The 21501-nt window shown below is 39.7% G+C and overlaps 2 protein-coding genes across 4 annotated transcripts; one reads left to right on the top strand and one right to left on the bottom strand.

Annotated features, from left to right (window-relative positions):
• Positions 1-1057: 1057 nt before the first annotated feature.
• On the bottom strand, positions 1058-20881 carry LOC130926855 (ATP synthase F(0) complex subunit C2, mitochondrial-like). Of its 2 annotated transcripts, XM_057852143.1 has the most exons (7): positions 20792-20881; positions 13761-13843; positions 13644-13696; positions 6503-6597; positions 1860-1931; positions 1480-1661; positions 1058-1392 (listed from the first exon to the last, which is right to left on the bottom strand). In XM_057852143.1, the coding sequence occupies exons 1-7, from the start codon at positions 20843-20845 to the stop codon at positions 1278-1280; spliced, it is 654 nt and encodes a 217-aa protein (XP_057708126.1). In that variant the 5' UTR covers positions 20846-20881; the 3' UTR covers positions 1058-1277. The 2 variants fall into 2 exon arrangements, with proteins under 2 accessions (XP_057708126.1, XP_057708131.1); XM_057852148.1 differs by lacking the exon at positions 13761-13843 and having other exon boundaries at positions 20792-20870.
• On the top strand, positions 6522-12596 carry nsun3 (NOP2/Sun RNA methyltransferase 3). Of its 2 annotated transcripts, none has more exons than XM_057852135.1 (7): positions 6522-6664; positions 7575-7737; positions 8248-8351; positions 8430-8929; positions 9511-9665; positions 11473-11594; positions 12107-12596. In XM_057852135.1, exons 2-7 carry the CDS (start codon positions 7594-7596, stop codon positions 12441-12443), a joined length of 1362 nt encoding a protein of 453 aa, XP_057708118.1. In that variant the 5' UTR covers positions 6522-6664; positions 7575-7593; the 3' UTR covers positions 12444-12596. The 2 variants fall into 2 exon arrangements, with proteins under 2 accessions (XP_057708118.1, XP_057708123.1); XM_057852140.1 differs by lacking the exon at positions 6522-6664 and adding an exon at positions 7015-7125.
• Positions 20882-21501: the final 620 nt, after the last annotated feature.

The raw sequence follows: 21501 nt of genomic DNA, 5'->3' as shown, positions 1-21501 counted from the left end.
ATCCAGCAAAACTTTGCTGGGTAACAAATTCAGCAGAGCCTTACTGGATATATTGTGGTTTGGTTCAGGTCTTGCTGTTACAGAAATCAACATATGCTGGAGAATTTTGCGCTATACCAACGTTTTGAACAGTGTGTAGTCATCTTTTTTCAGAACCAATGCTTTACTTTCTGGAAGTGTATGTTTCGTGAATGGATGGCTTGCTATTAGTTGAGTCTGTTCGGCTGCTTCTCTCTTGTGGCAATCCGTTGTACTGCAGTTCAAATTCCCCAACGTCATCCATCAATTTCAATTAACGTCAATTGATGTCATGAAAAAAAAAAAAAAAACCTATTATAAAAACACCAAGACTAACGTATTTTGTATCGATTAAATATAAAACAAATGAGTTGTTTCTTTCCAAAACCATTTACGAATGTATTTTTAGCCATTAAAATCATGAATGGTAAATGATAAGAGTCACGTTTATTTTAATGTATGAAATAGATCATCCTTTGCACTCAGATTAAAACACATAACATTACTAAGAAAGTGTATATTCATATATACATTAAGCTGACATCTAAAGTTACTGTCTACGGTCTTTTTTGTTTGTAATCTTCCAGTTCCAACCTCACGGTTAATGGTTCAAATTATCTCTGTGCCGAAACCTAACAGTTTATACAGTGAAAAATGTAACTAATTTATTATGTTTTACGAGGTTGACAACTTTGCACTGCATTCATCAATTATTATAAATTAAGTTTACTTCATCCAACTATGGTCAAAAATATTCTCATTAGTGTTGTGGATGAATTTGAACCACCTCTATCTGACATGGCAGGACATAGGGCACACCCACCAATGGCCAATCCACTCAAGCATGCAAACTCAACTCAGGAACTTTACAAGCAAGACTGACTTTCCAAATTCCAGACTAACAACATACTGTATTTTCATTTTTACTGTCAAAATGATTTCCTTGTATCGCTGTGTGAAAACTAGATTTCAAGTCAAAGTTGACCTCCATTTTTGGAATGTTTAAAAAGAATTATTCCAAGACCCACACATAGTTCACAGATTCAATGTTTTATTTTATTATGAGATCTTTAACAAAAACATTTGATTAAATATACAATATAATGGCAACAACCATTAAAAACGGTTGGTTTGCCAACCGTTCACAATCATTACAGACAATGAGGACTAAGCACCATGATTGAGTTTTTGTACCATTCATGGATATGCAGACTGCTCATTCTTAGTAACATTGTGATGTATCCCTGACTGCCAATTGGTTACATGGCAAACAGAATGAGGAACGCAACCATCAAACAGAAAAGACCCATAGCCTCGGATAAAGCGAACCCCAAAATGGCGTAGGAGAACAGCTGTTGCTTCAGAGAAGGGTTCCTGTGGGGAGGAGGAACAAAATTCTCAACCCATGACAACCATCTTTATTCATTTGACAAAGATATAGGAAAAAATCCTATGGTTTACCTGGCATAGCCAATGATGAGGCTACCGAACACCGTCCCAATACCAGCTCCAGATCCAGCGACTCCGACAGTGGCAGCTCCAGCTCCAATGAACTTGGCAGCAGTGTCGATGTCACGGCTCACTGCGCTGGTCTGAAATCCACGCAGCACCACCTGCCCATGTGGTGGGAGGAGTGCAGCAGTCTACAAAAACAAAATGTGCATTCAGTTAGAACAAAGGTCATAAAAATAGCAAATGCTATAGTTTAAGGATGCAAAACATTTCTGATGGCCATTTCTACAAATTTTAATCTACATTATGAAATCCATTTTATAGCAACTTTGTTTACAACGCTTGTTTCTTGGGAATTGCACAAACTTTCAGGAGTGGTAGCTGCTCACCTCTACTCTCTTAGCATCTGACACGACAGCTGCTGACAGTGGCCTGTAGAGAGCCCGAGATCCAGCACGGACCTGTAAGCAGGAGGAAAATTATCGGCATTAAATATCAAAACGAACGTAAAAACATACAACATAACAAATGCAAAACATCTAATGGAGGTTTCAAAATAGTGTACACTTCACACCTCTTAGATGTGCCACAGGTTTGATTACATCTTGACCAAATGTAATTGTAACTGTCTTCTAGTTTTGATTGTAGAAAGCGTATTTCATACAAATGTGGAAAGTGATAGTAGTGCTACAATGAACTGTTGTGTGTTTTGACTCGCACAATTTCAGGCCGCATTTCTACCGTAAATAACTGACAAAAAATGAAGCCACAAGCTTTGAATCTATATGCTTTAAAGGCTACCTTTGCAATTTCTAGAGTGTTAGGATCAATCACAAATAGTAGAAGTCGGAGTAATTGACAACCAACAAGATGGCAGCAATGCAACCCCTTTATTTGTGTTTGTTTTTATAGCTTAGAAAAGGCAAATCCTGACTAAAAGCTCCACACATCCCTGCATTAGTCTGTTGGTCCTAAAGAGATATTTTGACTGTAGAAACAGCTTGAGCCTGTGCAATATTTAGCAAATAGGTGAGATTATCAGCCTATGAGAGGACAATGCCCCTGCCATCCCCGCCCATAATAATTTTTTTTTTTTTTAAAAATCGATGTGAATTTGTAAATACAGAAGTATCAATTACATTTTGTGTTTGTAATGCCAAACAATTAGGTGTCACAATTAGGGCTGCAGCTATCGATTATTTTAGTAGTCGATTAATCGATGAACTAGTTAATTCGAAAAATCTAGTAATCGAATAATGAACATAAAAAAAATAAATAAATAAAAATACCTGAGCAGCCTTCTACAGCATAAAAGAAATAAATAAGGAGCCAAGTACAACAAAAGAACAATTGGCTAACTTCCATAGCAAACGTCCGCTAGCTTATAGACCCCAATCACGTGACGTCACAACTCCGCCCCCCCGACTGGTGCCGCCATATTGTCCGTCAGCTCATCGTGTTTACATATTACCGGTACAGACATTCCTCCAATTACTGCGTGTTTTTCTGCTTGTCTAAGGAATCACCCCCTAGTAAACGAACCCAAAAACCTTCCTGACAATCGTTAACATTGATTAATCAAAATGGTGAAGGCATGTGTGGCGGTTGGTTGCAGTAACAGAGAAGATAAACGGTCATTTTAGTAGTTGCTGTGTGCCCATCGTTAAAAGGGCAAATCTCGAAAGCAGCACGGTTTGTTTATCTCGGTCCATGATGCGTTTGTGTCGACAGCCGTTAGACAGCGGCGAAAACATCAATATGATGCCAACACGATTGCAGACATTATCAGACGGAGACTACGAAGCCCATCGCCACGGTCGCGCAGCAAGAGGGTGAGTGCAACAACAGGTTTTGTGCCGAAAAATAGCCGCCCTGCGTGAAATGCCCCCCCCCCCCCCCCAACGGGAGCGCCCACACGGAAACGACTTTCTTGTACCGTGAATATGCATTATTTTACTCTGCTTGAACTAATATATGTCATACCTGTGTGATAGAGCTGGGCGGTAAACCGAAAATTTACCGTCACCGAAATTCTTCACGATGACCGACGTAATTTTGACCATGTCGGTAAATTCGGTAAATTAATAAAACAAGAAAAGAGTCTTTTCATCCCCCTTTGACTCTGTGTTGTTCGTCTATGTTCATTCCCCTTTAAGAAAGCAGTCAATGGACTTACGTAGGGAGTCACGTGATCACCAGGAAGCCAATTAAACAGAAGCCCGGTAAGCTAACGCTAGCAGCTAACGCTAGCAGCTAACGCTACAAGCAAAACGTGATGGAGTGTGGCTTAAGGGAGGTTCGCCAAACTTTCACCCGACATTTAGTAGACTCTTGGTGGCATCCAGACGGGCTTTCACCCGCTGTCCTTCCTTGTTCTCACGATTTCCGGAGATGGTGCTTTCAGTGCTTTCTACTGGTAGCCAGTCCACAGGCTAGCGCTAGCGGCCGCTAGCGGCTAACGCTACAAATGAACGTGATGGAGTCGGATAGCGGCTCTAACCTTGTCGAAACGGCTGAACTTAATGAGTGGATTGGGCACGGACTGCATCTAGCAATTACTATGTCGTGTTATTTTGTATCTGACTGTGTGTGATTTCTCTGATAGCTTTTGTGATGGTAAAGCATTCAGCATAAAGCACAATCCAACGGTGAAATTTTTAATATGACCGAGAAATGGCCCCAACTATTTTTCTGTAAGTGCTTAATTCTGTGTCATTATTGCTATCATAAAATCTTAAGTGTTTCATTTGCAGAAGATCAATATAGCTTTAATGTGTGTCTGTCTGTCTGTTTGAGGGTTCATGTACGCGTGCATGTATTAAAAAAATGCACTGGGGGGGAAAACAAAAAACCCTGAAACCATAAAGTAAACACTTGTATTGAATAATTATGTCACAGCAGCCATTAACAATAAATTGTCTTTTTGAAGTGTACTGCTTAAGCTGCAAGACATTTGTGTTACAATGACATGTTTGCACAGGCATATTGATTTTGACAATGTGCATTGTTCAAGCCATACACGGCGTTATAAATGCTCATACTTGAATTCTTATTGTTTACAATACATTTTTATAAACTTAATGTTTAGACTGCATGTACAATTGTTAAATATATCAAATTGAATGCTGGTAACTAAATCAACAAGAAACTGTTAATCTGTATTTCATGCATTGATTCAGATTTTCAAATTATATAACAGTCCGCTTGGGTGGACTTTATCGTCATTTATCGTTATCGAGGTAAATCTGCTCAATTTATCGTGATACGTGTTTAAGGCCATATCGCCCACCCCTACTGTGTGATTGTCATCGGGATATGGTCGTGAAAACCTGTAGACTAATACATTTCTGTTCAAAGATGGTTATGTGGCCCAGTCCATGATTTGTTACTAAAATACAGTGGTAATATTTTGTGTAATTTAATTATTTAAAACTGATCTTACAGTCGTAAATCCATTACTGTAATGAGTCCATGAAAACATTTGATGTTTTCACGTCCGTAAAGCGTTATAAATAAGCGCTCCCGTCAGGGGGGACAGTTCACGCCGGGCAGCTATTTTTCGGCACACACTGGCCCGTTGTCGATCAAGTTTCATTTTACAATCGTGACAACGGTGACGCTCAGCTGACCAAATTCGGGTCGGTGCCGATTTTGGGTACCCAACTCCTCATCGTGACATAAACTGGCGTATGATTGGAAATTTTGTGGTCTCAAGACGAGCTCTGATGCACGGGACGGGACCGGACGGGAGAAAACATCGGTTTGGGCATCAAATATGGATTTGGCGACCGGATCGACCGAAGCTTTTCCAAATAACGGCTTTTATGCAACTCATCCAATGAGTTTACAGCGTCTGAAAGCACTGGGGCTTCCATAATTTGCAAGTGAATCCACCTTTAGAAACTACAATCACTGACAATACGGACACACAATGACGGACAATATGGCGGCACAATACAGCGATCACGTGATTGTGTGACGTTGGTGATTGGGATCTATATGCCAGGGGTGCTCAATCCCGGTCCTCGAGAGGCCCTGCCCATCTTGTTTTCCATGTCTCCCTCCTCTAACACACTTGAATCAACTAATCAGGATCGTTATCAGGCTGCTGCAGAGCTTGCTGATGAGCTGATCATTTGATTCAGGTATGATAAAGGAGGGAGAAACGGAAAACAAGCTGGATATGGGCTCTCGAGGACCGGGATTGGGCACTCGTTATATGCTATAAAATGCTCACTTTTTTTCTCTCCAAACAATGCTCTTAACAAGTGGCTCACACACATTCCCACAAAAAAAAAAAAAAACTGCTAAATATACCTATAAACTAAATTACGAATACATTAAAAAAACAGTAGCTCAAACCAAAACTTACAGTAGCTTATGTTGGTATTAACACGGAGCAGCTGCATTCAGCCATGTGAAATGAGTTGTGTCATATTCACTGTTGCCACTAGACGGCAGTGTATCCACCCTAATCAATAAAACTAAGTGGAAACATTTTCAAAACAAACCATTACAACGCCACTTTAATTAAACAAATACTCGAAGCAGCAAAATTTGATTCCAATTTTTTTTTGTTTCAATCGAATTATTCAATGTTAATCGATTTATCGTTGCAGAACTAGTCACAATTGCCAATTTTGACAATTACTCATTTAGCATCACTGTTTCACTTAAATTGTCCAGATAATGAAAATAAAAATATTGAAAAAAAATATTGTCGTAATTTAATTTCTTATCCTAAATATTAATTTAGATATTTACACGGCCAGCCTGTCTGTCTCTTATTAAAAAAAATCCAAGGTGGCACTTGAGCTCAAATGAACAGTAGAAGAGCTATTAACAACATTTAATACAGAGAGCCTTGGCCTTTTCGTCGTCCTTTTTAAAGCAGGCTAAGTTTTTTACCAAAAGGTCACTGGCAGAGCAGCTGACAAGCTAAAAAAAAATAATAATTGAAAAGGAAAAAAAGGCGGGGGGAATGATATATTGTGAACATTTTATCATTTCTATCTACTTTATGTTTCCTCACCAGAGAGGGCGTTGAGACGAATTTAGCACAGGCATACATCACGAGAAAGGACGTCCTCGTCGTGTCGAGCACTGAAGCTGGAGGAGATTTAAGGTCTACACCGCAATAAGAAAGAACATCAATTAAAACATCACAAGGTGTTCATTCATTGAGATGACCAAGGTAATTTGCTACAGGACATGCACAATGCTACTTGAGACATGAGTAAGGTCAGCGTCATCGTTCACTGCAATAGAAAACGTGGCTACCAACAACAAGCTAATGGAACACAACAGAACATATTTGCTTGTTTGAATTTAAACAGAGGCGACTCGTATTATTATTTTTAAAACTGGAATTGATAGCGCAGTGTGCAGAGGAGATTAGCCCTTACCGGTGACGAGTGGAGGTCGAACTCACGAGATGATTGCACATGCGCTATGTCCCCGTCGGGGTTAACTTCCGGGGTTCGTGGCTTTCGTACGCACGCATGCGCGGAAAGACACCGGCTGCAAAAAGTGATCACATACATATCGCTGGGCTAGATACACTGTGGAAGCGTCGGCGTAGGAAACTGGCGGCCATCTTGCGTCGGAGACTTCGGTAGCGGGCTCTAGGTGGACGCGTTGTTGTCCTCCACTAAAGTACTATTAACTCGCTGAATCATTTATGCATATACGAATGGGTTGGATTTTAAAACAAATCGTCTTAACGTGACTATGATTCAGACAATACAGTTTCTAATTACTTTTAGATATACTATTGACTTACTACATCAATTACGTTTGTGAAAAACTAAGTGACCATTTTCAAAACCTGTTGAAAATTAAGCAATTAATAGCCATTTCAAAGAACAGATTCCGTTATTTTTTTAATTCGACCGGATCCAGACGCAAAAAGGCCGCCGAGTTAGGACGCTTGTTTCTTTAGGCTCATCGAGCAAATCATACATCTAGTGTATATATATATATATATGATATCTAAAAACACGCTTAGTTACTAGTTTTTTTATTTACTAGAATACGAAACGCCGACGTGACCAATGGGTGATATTAATACATGTTTCACTCAATACCATTGTGCTTGGATTTAGGTCTTCACGGAGGAAGCAAATGTTTGAAATTTCATTGTTTCTACGGAGGACATTTAACAGAAGTGGAAAGCTAACGCCGAGACTTGTGTGTTCGCCAGCTGGTTACACGAGTAATGATGGAGTTCAAAAACATAAGAAACCAAAACGAGCTTCATTTCCAAAGGTAAACTAACAACCCTAATTTTAATTTTCTTTCTTTTTTTTTTTTTCATTTGGAAGTGATGTCTCAACATGCGTCACGGTAATTAACTAGCAAGCCGAAAACTGAAGGAAAAATAAAAGTCCAACACGATGTAACTGCGACTATTAGATTATTTTTGCATCCCACTAGAGGGAGCCCGTGTAGCATTAGTGATATCTTTATCCACACTTGGTTTATCATTGCATTACGTATATGAAACCTGCATAACAAAAACTTACAATTAAGTGTCCACTGAGTTATTGTAAATGGACTCTGGACTTTACAATACACACTCATCCTATTGCGATTGTAGGAGAATTTTCTGAATGTCAAAATATTTACTTGTCTTCTCAGAATCACAGCGTATCAATCTAGGTCACAGGGATAAATGACTCATACTTACCTGCATAAACATTGAGTACTATTTCAACGAGATGCTGCCAGTCAAGTACATCTATCTCTTATGAACATATGTTATTTTGTTCATAACAGGTAATCAGAACAAGTAAAAAAGAAAGGTCTTCCTGTCAATTCATTCTGGACCATTTTGACCTGCAGTACAGTGAGGAGCTTGGGGACCTGTGGACAACTGTGAGGTCAATATGCTCTTCAATATTAATGTGAAGTTTTATTCTCTACAATGTTTGCTTACTGCTACTCTTTGTGTTTTACAGATCTGTGCTACTTGACCCTCAGTCTTGGCAGTATGGCGTATTGCTCAATCGCTTCACTGTAGTGACAGACATCAAGCGTGTCCTCTTGTCACAAGGCTTTTCCACACTACTGCCTCAGAAAGAAGCCCTGACATTGTCTGGTGTTTTGCGCACCGTCTTCAATGCTGAATGTCAAACGTCAGAAGAGCCTCTCCTCGAGCGTCTTGGTGATAACTCCCTTTTCCTCCCTGACAATAGCTCTGGATCTCCCATTCAGCAAGCTCAATCAGAACCTTGCCTCGGTCCGCTTTCCTCGTCACTGCAGTGTTATATCCACCCATATCCACTGCGTTTTCCATCACAGGCTCACAGGCCCGGGCAATTAAAGCAGTACTACCTCCTCAACGCTGCCTCTGTGCTCCCAGTGCTCGCTTTGCAAGTCAGAGATGGAGAGAAGGTTTTGGATCTTTGCTCTGCTCCCGGGGGCAAAGCATTTGCTATAATGCAGTGCGCTGCCCCAGGTGACTCTGCTTTACTTAAGCAGCCTTTTAAGAATTAATCCTCAAACAGAGCTGCACAACTTTAGTGCCGCACAGTTTGTTCTCCTTAATAGTGATATGGTGTACCTGGCCCACGCAAGAAAAACATTAGCATTTTGATTACCGTAGGGGATTTGATGATAAAAATGAAAATATACACTATGTTAAAGATTTTTTTAAAGATTAATATTTAAATATTCCCATATTTTTCTTCATAATTCTCTTCCTCCATATTTTTTTTTTCTCAAGGTGTATCATGAGCCGTTGAATTTGGGGTTTTCTTTTGCGGTAATATGTAATAGTAACTAAAAAAATAAATTAAATGGTTGACTACATTTATGCGGAATTATACAAAATATGAGTTATATTTTTAACTAATTGGAAATTTTCATGACATTGTAATGTATTACCATGTATTTTTAGATTAACAAAGTACACCAATTGTATAAAGCTGTAAATGTTACTGAAATACTATTTTTTTAATGCTGCAAGTTGAACATTTATGCAATATTTATAAAGGGCTGTCATTATGATTTTTACACTGTCTTCATGCTGTTTTCCAGCATTCCTCTGCTGTAATGAGCCCGATGCTCACAGACGCGACAGGCTGGCTAAGACCTTGGAGTCTTTCCTGCCGCACTCGTTGAGCAGCAAAGTGGTTGTTACAGACCAAGATGGCCGGTCCTTTGGGCAAAGTCAGCCAGGGATTTATGACAAAGTAAGCAAATTGCCACAACAGTATTGGTAATGTGGGTGAATTTAATCTTGCAATGAATAGATAATTTACAAATTATTAGAATATGAGCGATATTGAGAAAAATAGTGCACTGACCCAAACATTCATAAACAAATGCAAACAAATTTTACAACGAGAAAGAAAATCAGGATATTTGTGCTTATTTTACAAGTTCGCGCACTTAGAAAATAGGTAAAGGTCTGAAATTTCAACCATTGATGCATTTCCACGTATAGAGACATAATCTGAAAAAAATAAAATCCGGAAGTCACATTGTTTGATTTTTCAATAATTTATTTGTAATTTATTGAGATCCACAAGTATTTGTACACTTTAGAAAATCAGTGCTAATATTTAGTTCAGAAGCCTTTGTTTGCAATTACAGAGGTCAGACACTTTCTGTAGGTCTTCATCAGGTTTTCACATATGGCAAAAGGGATTTTGGCCCATCCCTTCACACAAATCTTCTCAAGATCTGTCAGGTTCCGGGTCTTTCATCTAGAAACACAAAGTTTCAGCTCCATCCTAAGATTTTCTATTTGATTGAGGTCTGGAGACTGGCTAGGCCACTCCAGAACCTCGATATGCTTTTTACGCAGCCACATTTTGGTCATCTTGACTGTGTGCTTCGGATCATTTGCATGTTGGAAGATCCAGCCCTGACTCATCTTCAAGTCTCTGACTTAGGGAAGGAGGTTGTGGCTCAAAATTTTGACGATACATTTCACCATTCATCCTCTGCTTTATACAGTACAGTCATCCTGTCTGCTTTGCCGAAAAGCATGAGGTTTCCACCCCCATACTTCACAGTGGGGATGGTGTTCTTGGGATTGTACTCAAAGTACACCAAAGTTTGCACCAAAAAGTTTGACTTTGGTCTCATCTGACCACAGTACTTTCTCCTACGACCCCTCTGCATCATTCACATGGTCCCTGGCAAACTTCAGACAGGCTTTCACATGTACTGGCTTCAACAGGGAAACCTTCTGAGCAGTGCATGATTTTAAACCATTGCACCATAGTGTTCTACTCACAGTAGCCTTTGAAACTGTGCATCCGGCTCTCTTCATGTGATTGACCAGCTCCTGCCGTGTAGTTTTAGGCTGAGCCCTCACTTTTCTCATCATGAGTGATGTCCATGTTCCATTTTCTAACAATTGCAGCAACTGTTGATTTATTCTCACCAAGCTGCTTTCCAATTGTCCCATAGCCTTTTCCAGCTTTGTAGAGCTCAGCAATTTTTTTCTCTGGTGTTTTTCAAAAGCTCCCTGGTCTTGCCCATTGTAGCAGTTGGAATTATGACTGACTGTGGGATGGGAAGGTGACAGTATTGAGCTCAAACGGGTGGTGGGTGGGTGGTTACTCATGGGGTAAAGGTGGACTTTTTTTAAGGTTGACTGACAACTCTTTGAGTGTCATAATAATTGCTGATTCTCAGGGATAGAAAATACTTATGAACTTCAGTAAATAACAAATTATTTAAAAAATTATACAATTTGATTTCTGGATTTTTTTTAGATTACGTTTCTTTTATTGCAGAGTTCTTGTGGGGAAAACATTGCATGAGATTGCATTCACTAAGGATACAGATCAAAGTTTGAAATGGAAAAAAAAAGGCAGGGGGCATTGGTAGGATAAATATGCTTGGTGGGTCCTGATTGGGTACAGGGTGTCATATCTTTTCATGTCTGGGAGCAAAGCGTGGTTCTGAGCAAACCAATAGAAAAGCTGGATTAGCAGCGGAGCATGAACAACATCTCACTTGCATATGTCGCTTGGTGTGTGACAGGTCCTGGTTGATGCTCCATGCTCCAATGACAGGAGCTGGCTGTTCTCATCTGCTGGCCAGCAGGTGGAACAGAGGTTAAAGGAGAGAGGCAAGCTGCCGCAGCTCCAGGTCCAACTTCTAAGGCAAGTCAAAATATCTGCCGAGCCTTCCAAGATTTGATGTCTAAGACAAGAGATAAGCTTTTCTACATGACATTATTCTTGTATGCTTGGGATTCCCATAGGAAGAAGGATTTGGTGGGAAAGTGATGGGGTGAAATTACATTAGAGTCATTTAATTATAACCACTGGCTATTAGGTTAATCAAAATAATTTGAAACACGGGAGGTAATAATTTAGCAATGTGTTTATTGTTCAAGTTTCTACTTGCATTGCATCAAACTGAGGGTTCTGAAATATTTATCTACATGAGTCAGAATATTAGAAATAGCCCACAGTATGCTGCATAGCAATTCTACATCACAAACCACAACCGCAATAATAAAGTTTGGAGAATGAATACCTTGGCTTTCAGAGGCTTATCCTCTGTATTGGATGGTATCAGATGCACCTCATGCTCCGGCTGATAAAATGTTATGAAAACTTTGTTGTCAGACTATTTGTCTTAAAGTGCGGTGCTGGCCCTCTCCCCGCAGGTCTGCACTGTCAGCAGTGCGTCCAGGGGGCACAGTGGTCTATTCAACATGCACCATGTCCAGCTCGGAGAACTTTGCTGTGGTTGAGGCTGTGCTTAAAGAGTGTCCTGAAGCTGAACCCGAGGACCTCTGGGAGGAGATTGCTCTTCCCTTATCGAACTACTTCACATTTAGCCCTGCTCACCATGTTAGTGGACTGCTACCTAACACCCAATCTTTGCAGCCACAGTGTGATGGCATGTCCTTATATGACAGTTCGCTGGGTATTCTAGTTGTTCCCCAGCCTTATAAAACCTGGGGGCCAATGTTTTTATCTAGGATTAGAAAGAAGAACTAATGCACAAAAGATTTGGAAAATCATTTAACTACATAAGATTTTTCGGTGTTACTTCTGACTTAATTAGCAAGTTCACTCATTTACCTTTAACAAAGTTAAAAGATTCCACAGTGCAATGCTTCATTATATGAATTATAAAACTGAACCAGTTCATTTGACATACTGTGTTATTTATTCCCTTTACTCTCAGTAAAAAGCCAAACACGATTTGCCAACAATGAATGGAGACTTCTTTTTGTTCTGATCAATGGAATTTGAAGGCTAATTCTGAAGGGTGTGTGATTTTAGTTACAAAACTGAAGTGCACTTTTATCAAAGTAGAGTTGTATCAGTACGTCCAACTTTGTCAAGCTGTCCATTGGCTTTTAAAAACTTGTTCAGAAAATGTAAGAGCGGTAATCATGTCATGAAGTTAAAGCTCCCCTGTGGTGTCCTACACAAAATTAGCACCAGTTTTAAGTACCATTACATCAAATTATGCACCTCTTCAACAAGTCGTCAAGTTCTATCATCCCCCAGTAGCTCATTACCTGAATGTTGTCATGCCAGAGTGGTCAGTACAACTCTTACTTTCCCAGAAAGAAATGTTCAAACCTTAGCTAAACAAATGTCCTTGAATGCAGCATACAACTGCTTACATTTTTATCTTTTTACCACAAAACTGCATTAGATATGTTGACGAGGCCAAACAGTCCTATTTGGAATAAGAACCAAATAAATATTACACCTTTATAGTCGCCCATCTCGCTTCATGCATAAGCGCCTGAGGAATTGAGTATGAGTTTGGAAATAATCTTAAATCCTAGCTCCAAACAACCTGCTGGGCATGACTGACGTGCCATTTTTTTTTTCATGTAGTTGCATGCCAAACAAACGCACACAAAAATAACTTTCATGTGTTTACTAGCATGCAAAAAAGGGGCTATATTTGTTAGTTTTCAGGTGATCTTTGTAGTAAATCAAAATGTTTTGTTTTCTCATTATAAACAGTACTGTTTCCCCCCTCCTGAGTAGTCTGCCTTACTGGTTGGTGACCAACCAATTATTTATTTTTTACAAAACAAAAAATGGACAGTGGCAATAAACCAGACTGTATTGAAGAATTGTGTTTCGAATAGTACTGTGCCTGTCCCCTCAGCTTTCAATGCGTGAACAGACTATTGAGTACATTTCTATGGCTATTTTCATTGGATGTCTTACTTTTGCTGACCCTCTTTGAAATGTAGCTGCCTGATCTCGTCCAAGTGTGTCCTCTGCGAAGACAAAAGATATGAGGGGATGAAGTGAGGGTAAGGCGTGGTTTGCCATTTTGCTGACCTCTGTGTGAACCCTGGTTTGTTGATGTTCCCCATGTTACTGCGGTTCCTCGAGGGGGGAATCTCTAAGCAGCTTTTCCTCCACTTCAAAGAGAGAGAATATAGGCCTGCTTTGCATAATCAGGTGGGGAACAGCTTTTTGCCAGGGAGGCAAGAATTAATTTGTGGCACCGCCAGATGCAATCATTAACACTGTAGTCATCGACAATAACGAGAGGAGGAGGGGAAATTAGAGCAGGAAATGTAGTTTGACTAGCGATCAATTGCCCTGCATATGAAGTTAATTTGTATTGCTATTATTCCTTCATAACTGTGATTTGTGTTAATGAAAGATACAATATCTGCTTTATTATAAGAGCTTACATATGGTTTGCTCAAAACTATTTGGTGTGTCATAATATTACGATCAATTAAAGTGTGATGTTGGTGTTCACACAAAATTCAGATTTTAAAAATGTTTATAAAAAAAACTTCAAATATTCTTCCTTGTTTGATAAAAGGTCAAATAAACGCAGCATTTCAATTGATTCATTTTATGCAGTTCTTTGCATAAGTGTATTTGTTTTAACTACCTTTTAATGACCAAAACAAACATTTTGGCTTGTTAAGCATTTATGGTGGAATAGGTAGCAATGGCATTTATTAATCTATTAACAGGGTAATTTTTTTACTTGGTAACGTTTAGATTTCTCATGTAGGCTATAGGGTAAAATATTGTAATATATCAGTACATGCTTCAATTCACCACCTTGAATTTTTCTTTTTTTTTTTTTTTTTTTCTTTTTTTTTTTTAGTGTAGCCGTATTATGATTTTACGAACAACCCCTAATTTTAAAGTGACCAAATGTTTTCTGATGTTGGTAAACTTTTATTCAACATACAATGGCCATTAAATTGTGACTTAAAGTTGAATTCACATGCATTCAGTTTCCATTGATTATCTTTGATATTTTTTCTTATTTTAGATTTAAAAAAGTGACTGCGGCACAAAAAAATGGTCATGTCACCGTCACATCGGGATTGCATATTCGGATCTCGTCTCCTGTACAGAATCTGCATGTTCTTCCTGTGCTTGCATGAGTTTTCTCCAGGGACTCTGGCTTCCTCCCGCATGGCAAAACTATGCATGTTGAATTAATTGAATATTTTATCCTTGTTTTCTTTTTAAAAAGAAGACTATAGTCTCAATTGTCCATCGGCAGAAGTGTGCCATGCGTCTTGACAGCATAGCTTCCATTCATTTGCGGTCCTATTGATTATTTTTTTTGTGGTCCAATATCAATGTTATTTGCCTAGAGCCTGTTTGTTTTTTTAGTATTGTCAGAGACCTCCTTACATGAAAGGCTCAACAACACGATCCTGTGAATGCCCTCTGCTTTTCCCTAGCACTACATTAACCCCTTCCATGAACAAATCATGGTGTTTATCCCCCTCAAATGTTTTAATTAACTTTAGCAATGACAGGGGTCTCAAATTTGTGGCCCATGGCCTATTTGTAGCCCATGGGACAATATTTTGCGGCCCTCATTTGACATCCAATTGTATTACAAGTGTCGCCCGCACGTATTTTGCGATGGGCAATACAAATATTTATTCATTCATTTTCCAAGCTGCGAATCCTCACGAGGGTCACTGGGATAAAACTATATAAATAATTTTAAATAATATAAATGAATTTACAGAAGGATGAGTTTCGGAGAACAAATTAAACATTTAAATAGTCATAAATAAAAAAGAATAAAAAAAAAAGCAATTTAAAAAATAAACCATGAGTCATAGAAATATATATACCGTACTTTTCGGACTATAAGACGCTACATTTTCCCTTCATTTTAAATCCTGTGGCTTGTAGTCCAGGGTGGCTTATTTGTTAATTTATTTGTATAGGTAACACTTTATTTGACAGCGGCGTCATAAGACTGTCATAATTATGACATTACACTTACATGGACATTCATGAATGCTTACGACAGATGTAATTAAGTGTCATCCGGCAAATTTTGTCAATAACTCCATTTATGTCCAGCTAGGATCTTTTACATCAGGGGGGACAAGTCCGGTCCTCGAGAAACCCTACCCAGCTTGTTTTCCACGTCGCCCTACTTTAACACACCAGAATCAAATGATCAGCTCATCTGCAAGCACTGCAGGAGCCTGATAACGATCCTGATTTTTGTTGATTATTATTATTCAGATCGGATTTTAATCACATATGAAAGTGACCTAGATCGGTTTAGAAATGTTCCACTTTTATTCGACTTTTCCCGTTCAGACCGTCAAGTTAATGCCTCACTCGAGTCGGGAAAACATGAAAAAATCGGATTCGTGCATTAAGACCTGCAGTATGAACCTAGCCTATATGACATCTGTCATAAGCATTCATTAATGCTCATCACAGTGTCATCATTACGATGGTCTTATGACAGTCTTATGACGCTGCTGTCAAATAAAGTGTTACGGTTAATCTCTTTTGGTGTAAATATTCCATAATACAGTCAGGACGCTTACAGTCTGGAGCGGCTAATCTATGAACAAATGCTGTTTAATGTCAAATTTGGTGTGTGGTGGCATATAGAAAGATGCACCTTAAGGTCGAATTATGCTTCCGCGTCAGACCTGCGCCATCAAGGAAGACCCGATTTACGACCCTTCTCTGTAGCCTCTCTTGCTCCTTCTCAATTTTCTGACTTCGCGTCGTGTCAACGTGTGTGACGTGGTAGAAATGGACTGTGATTGGTCCGCTCAGACTGTTGTTTCCGGTTCAACACGAAATTACCGCCATTGTCAAACATGATTTTGCTACACGCAAAAATGGACCCAGCCGACGAGAGTATCAACGAAGAGCAAGTACGACAACTTCTACAATGTCTCGTCAAGACATTATGAAGACTGCCAAATGGCAAGCAATTCATGGGACGAGATTGCTGAAAATACGGGGCCGGAGGTCAGCCAGCGATGGAATGAAAAAATGGAAGAACCACCGAGACAAGTATGTGTGTGTTCGGAATCGAATGGCCACATGAAGCAGTGACCCAGTCGGCCAAAAACTGCCAGCTTTTCATCACTTTATATCGTATTTTTGGTTGGTGCACTCCATCATTTATTGCATATGTTTGCTGTGAGTCTGTGGCTTATTTACGCATCACACTTCAAGTATATTAAGGATTAAAGCATAGGTTTGGGGTCAAAAGAGTTGTTTTGATGTTAAATTTTCAACAACAGACAGTTCACACTCGATGCATCATCACTGATTGAGAGTGCCTCGGTGCTTTTATGATAACATTAACATTAAAGATGCACCGATACCGATACTAGTATCGGCAGGGGGCGCTGATCCGGCCCGAAATGCTGGTATCGGTATCGGCGAGTACCAACAAAGACGGCGCCGATACCATTTACCGGTCCATTATTATAACATTAGACCACAGCCTTTTTCTCCTCCTGGCGCTCACTACACTCTGTCTCTGTGTTGTGTGATGACACGTGAACACCAAGCAGCTATTGCTATTGGCCTGCTCCAGACCAATGAGAGCGGGCCAATAGCCACTCCTGACCAATCAAAAGGGGGCTTTTTCATATGGATGAAAAACAAACCAGGAAATATGGCGGCGCTGCGGCGGTCGGGAAATATTTCCAAATAGAAATCCCGTCGATTAAAATCAATGGCTGCATGCAAGATTTGCGGCCTGAAAGTTTGGAGATGTGGAGTTAAATCGGCCAGTTTCAATACCTTTAACTTGATAAAACATTTGAAGACGAAACGTGAACGAACACAACGAGTTTGAGCCTGGAAGAGCAGGACTGCTATCCAGAGGAAGAAGGCCGCTGGACCAGAGCAACCATCTCTGGTCAATTCACTTCGTCTACTTTACTTTTATTGTCTTTTACTGAAAGAAATGCCGCAGTAATTTGGGAAGTGTTTCCAAAGTATTGTTGCCACCTTTCAGAAATAGAAATAAGGGACTCCCACCTCCCGAAAAAAAGGAGAGACGGGATGCTGTGGTCAATTATTATTACTTATAATTGTGAGCGTCCGCAAATGCGGAAACAAGGTTGAACCTCGAAGCAGACAACAAGCGGGGGATACATAAAAGGGTTTAATGATTGCAAACAAAAAATAACACGCGATCGTGGGACAGTAGAAATAACAAAAGGAGTCCGTGACAGCAGGTCGACGGACAAACTAAGACGATAGGCAGCGGTTACAAACGAGAGCAGCACACTAACAGAAAAACCCAATGCAGGGGCATAACAAGCAAATGTAGCGAGATTATTGTGCCAGATGTCAAATAGCGATCAGCAAGGCAAATATCTCGGCAGCCTTCTCTGAGATCACCCGTGATTAAATGCTCCGTTGACGAGCCTGCATTGGATTCAAGTGCCACGCCCCCACGCCAGTTCATTCAGAGTTTATTATTATGAATTTATTTTTACTTTCTTACTGTTGGGCTACATGTTTTATTAATTTCACAAATTTAGCAATATTTTGGCCTTTGAGAGCGGAAGGTTTATTCAACTATTGTCTACTAGGGTTTAGTGTACTTTTTCCTATTTTGCAAAGGTAAGCAACAGCCTGACAAAGCCTTGATAGCAATGATTTCACATCCAATTATGTAGCTCTTTGGGGGAAAAAAAAAAAAAAGAATTAAGGGAAAAAAAAAAATATATATATATATATATATATAATCGGGGTGGTATCGGTATGGTATCGGTATCGGCCGATACTGCATAGCCAGGTATCGGTATCGGGGACAAAAAAATTGTATCGGTGCAACACTAATTAACATCAAGGCTTTCAACTCAGTTTGGGAAGTTCCATAGCCGCCAGAAATCTGCTATGGCTTCCCACTGGCTGGTTGTAGGACACGGCAAACAAATCAGACTGGAGGGCTTTGCAGACCTCAGAAAAAATGCTGGACACAGTGCTCGACGCCAGTTTGAAGCTACTCGCCACAGCTTGCTGGTTTCCACCTGAGGCTAGAAATGTCTGTGAGACCGCCTCGAAACCGTCTTCTGTGTCGCCTACGCCTCAACATTTGTATGATCAACATTTATTTAATGTTGATGAGCTGAAGGTCTACATTCAAGCGTTCCATCTTGCATTGTTTGTTTTTTACTCCGTTAAACTACACTAGAGGAAGTCAATAAGCATGCCCCAAAACTGTGCAAACATAAGGCCACACCCCTCTAGTGGCTTGGTGGTGAATTACAGAGCAACACGTTCCCTCACCGCAGAACTATCGAATGCTCATTGACGCCACGGTCACTTTGCTGTCACCGCAACGCAGGAGCATAACTCAGGCTTTATATAGTCCAAACAATACAGTAATTTTAAATAAAATTAAAAAAAAAAAAAAAAATCCCATAATAAATCGTAATAAATTGAAAAAAGAAGAATACAGACTAATTCAAATAAGTGTTCCCCTGTGTATCAGTTAAATTAAAGATACTGTAGAGTAGCACTGTAGGTAGGGTAGCCAAAATGTTTACGTATGAGTAGTGTTACTTCAAAATAATATTACCAAAGAAAAAGTTAAAGTAGTTATCCAAAGAATTTACTCAAATACAAGTAAACATGTATTCAGTGTAAGGAATACTTATGTAAGGGGTAAAGTTGTGAGTACCTGCTTCGAATGTCTGAAATCTTTTTAAATATTGGTCTTTCTTTTTCTCAGCACAATATCATATACAGCAGGGTCGTCCAAACTTTTTGCAAAGGGGGCCAGATTTGGTGTGGTAAAAATGCGGGGGGCCGACCGTGGCCCACGTTCTTTACGTAGAACAGTATATTTAAGCAAATTTATTTTTAGCAAGCCATTCTGTCTGTCACATTTGCTTTATGATTTTTTTTTTTTTAAATTAATAATTTCAACAATCTCGCAACTAGCCTTTGTGGCGTTCTCTTTCGACTCTCGGGCTCTTGGGAAATACTGCTGCTGTGAAATTAAACTAGTTTCAAGTTGCTTCAATTTCTCGCTGCGTATCTTCCCTTTAATCTTGTCGTACATGTCAGCGTGTCTTGTTGGGTAATATTGCCTCACACTGAACTCTTTATAAACAGCGACTGTCTCTTTGCAAATGAGGCGGACACAGTTGTTGTGTATTTTATTGAAGAAATAGTCCAATTTCCACCTATCCTTGAAGCGCCGGTCGTCGCAGTCAATCTTTTTTTTGTTGATTGTCGCCATTTTAGAAAATTGGAAGTAAAGGGTCACACGGGGTAATGCTTCTTAGAGTGCTGCTGCCTTTTAGTGGGTAAATGAGGAGCAGCATTTAGAGTGTAAGCTACTTCATAGGCTAGCAGCAGAACTGCTGACCAATTTATTAAGTCTGTGTGCGGGCCAGACGTTACTGATTTTATGACCTAGGCTGTGGGCCGGATGAAATTCGACCACGGGCCGCATTTGGCCCCCGGGCCGGACTTTGGACATGTCTGATCTACGGTATATGAGCTGTTATTATTGTACTGTACTGTAACCTATAACAGGACTTTATTCGGGCCAAAAGTATTACACAAAAATGATCGAATTCCGACAACAAAAATCTACAGAAATGAAATATCACCTCTCCAAAGTGTATGAGTACCTACTTCCTAACATGAAATTAAAACAATCCTATCTCCGGTTTTCCGTCATCTATCCGTGCCAAGTAAAAAGTGGGAGAGAGGTTGAAGTCCATACTTTCAAGTAATTATGTCAAATAGTTTAATTTTTACTGTGCTTTAAAGACGGTACGTGATTGGGACTTAGGACTTCAAGCTTGTTTGTGGTCATGTGACTGCACTGTTACATCTGATTTGTGTAATGGGGTCCTGTTTTTAATGTTGCAGTGTTGCATCGGTGAAACTAGTAGATCCACTGTCTGCATCTCTGGAAAAAAATTAAGCAAAATCTAATATGTAGAATAAAGAGGAAAACTGTAATGACTCTAGTGTAGCCCAAAGAAGCAGACTAAGACTCTTAAAAGAACATGTTTCTCCACAAGTTCTAAGTAAATGTAACAGGAAATAAATATAAATTATGATTGCCTTACCCCAATAGTAGGCGACTGTGTGCCGAATCCGCTCTCAGCTCGCCAGATCCACATAGCATTCACACCCGCTTAACGTCAGTACGCCAGATGCGGCCCAGATCAGCACTATGACAGTTTCGCCTTAATTGTCGCCTTGATTGCACAGTTGGGCGAGCCTGGGACCAGGTGCCGCTGATCATCGCCAGCAGCTTACTTGGCCTCACATCATTGCCAGATTAAGACCTCACCTACAGGTATGTGACCTTCAGCTAGCAAAGAATCTTGTAATCCTGATACTGAGCTCATTTTTCTGTTTTTCCCCCCTAGATCCTGTACTGCTTGTCTGGCAAAACGCCTGCCTGCCCGTTTACCTGTTCTATCACCAAATTGCCCACCGGATTCTTTGGACAATATCACTCCCTCTCATCGACAATGAATTAGGTCCCCTGTCACCCCTGCACCTTTACAAATACAATATGTTGTTTACAGTCTGAAATGTGTCATCTTAAATGTTGAGGTGCTTGTCTCAATTTAAATATTGTGTGAAAAAAAACAATGTTATATTGTTATGTTGTTGTATGTTGCATTAATATGTTAGCATTAATAAATGACATGAAAAAGAAGTGTTGTCATTGTTGCTTTTGATAGACAAATTTAATTTGCAATATAAACACATTACAGTATGATACATTGAACAAAATTGACTCAAAATTTAATACTGAAAAAGGTTC

The sequence above is a fragment of the Corythoichthys intestinalis genome, chromosome 1 (assembly GCF_030265065.1).
Source record: "Corythoichthys intestinalis isolate RoL2023-P3 chromosome 1, ASM3026506v1, whole genome shotgun sequence".
NCBI classification, from domain to species: Eukaryota; Metazoa; Chordata; class Actinopteri; order Syngnathiformes; family Syngnathidae; genus Corythoichthys; species Corythoichthys intestinalis.
This window is presented reverse-complemented; position numbering and strand designations above follow the sequence as displayed.

Excerpts from the sequence above, each read along its gene's own strand:
- LOC130926855 (XM_057852143.1), bottom strand. The coding sequence starts at position 20,845 with ATGTGGATCTGGCGAGCTGAGAGCGGATTCGGCACACAGTCGCCTACT. Across the intron at positions 13,844-20,791 it reads CACAGTCGCCTACTATTGGG|TGGAGGAAAAGCTGCTTAGA; the intron begins GTAAGGCAATCA and ends CTCTCTTTGAAG. Across the intron at positions 13,697-13,760 it reads AAACCAGGGTTCACACAGAG|AGGACACACTTGGACGAGAT; the intron begins GTCAGCAAAATG and ends TTGTCTTCGCAG.
- nsun3 (XM_057852135.1), top strand. The coding sequence starts at position 7,594 with ATGTTTGAAATTTCATTGTTTCTACGGAGGACATTTAACAGAAGTGGA. Across the intron at positions 8,352-8,429 it reads GACCTGTGGACAACTGTGAG|ATCTGTGCTACTTGACCCTC; the intron begins GTCAATATGCTC and ends TGTGTTTTACAG. Across the intron at positions 8,930-9,510 it reads AATGCAGTGCGCTGCCCCAG|CATTCCTCTGCTGTAATGAG; the intron begins GTGACTCTGCTT and ends GCTGTTTTCCAG.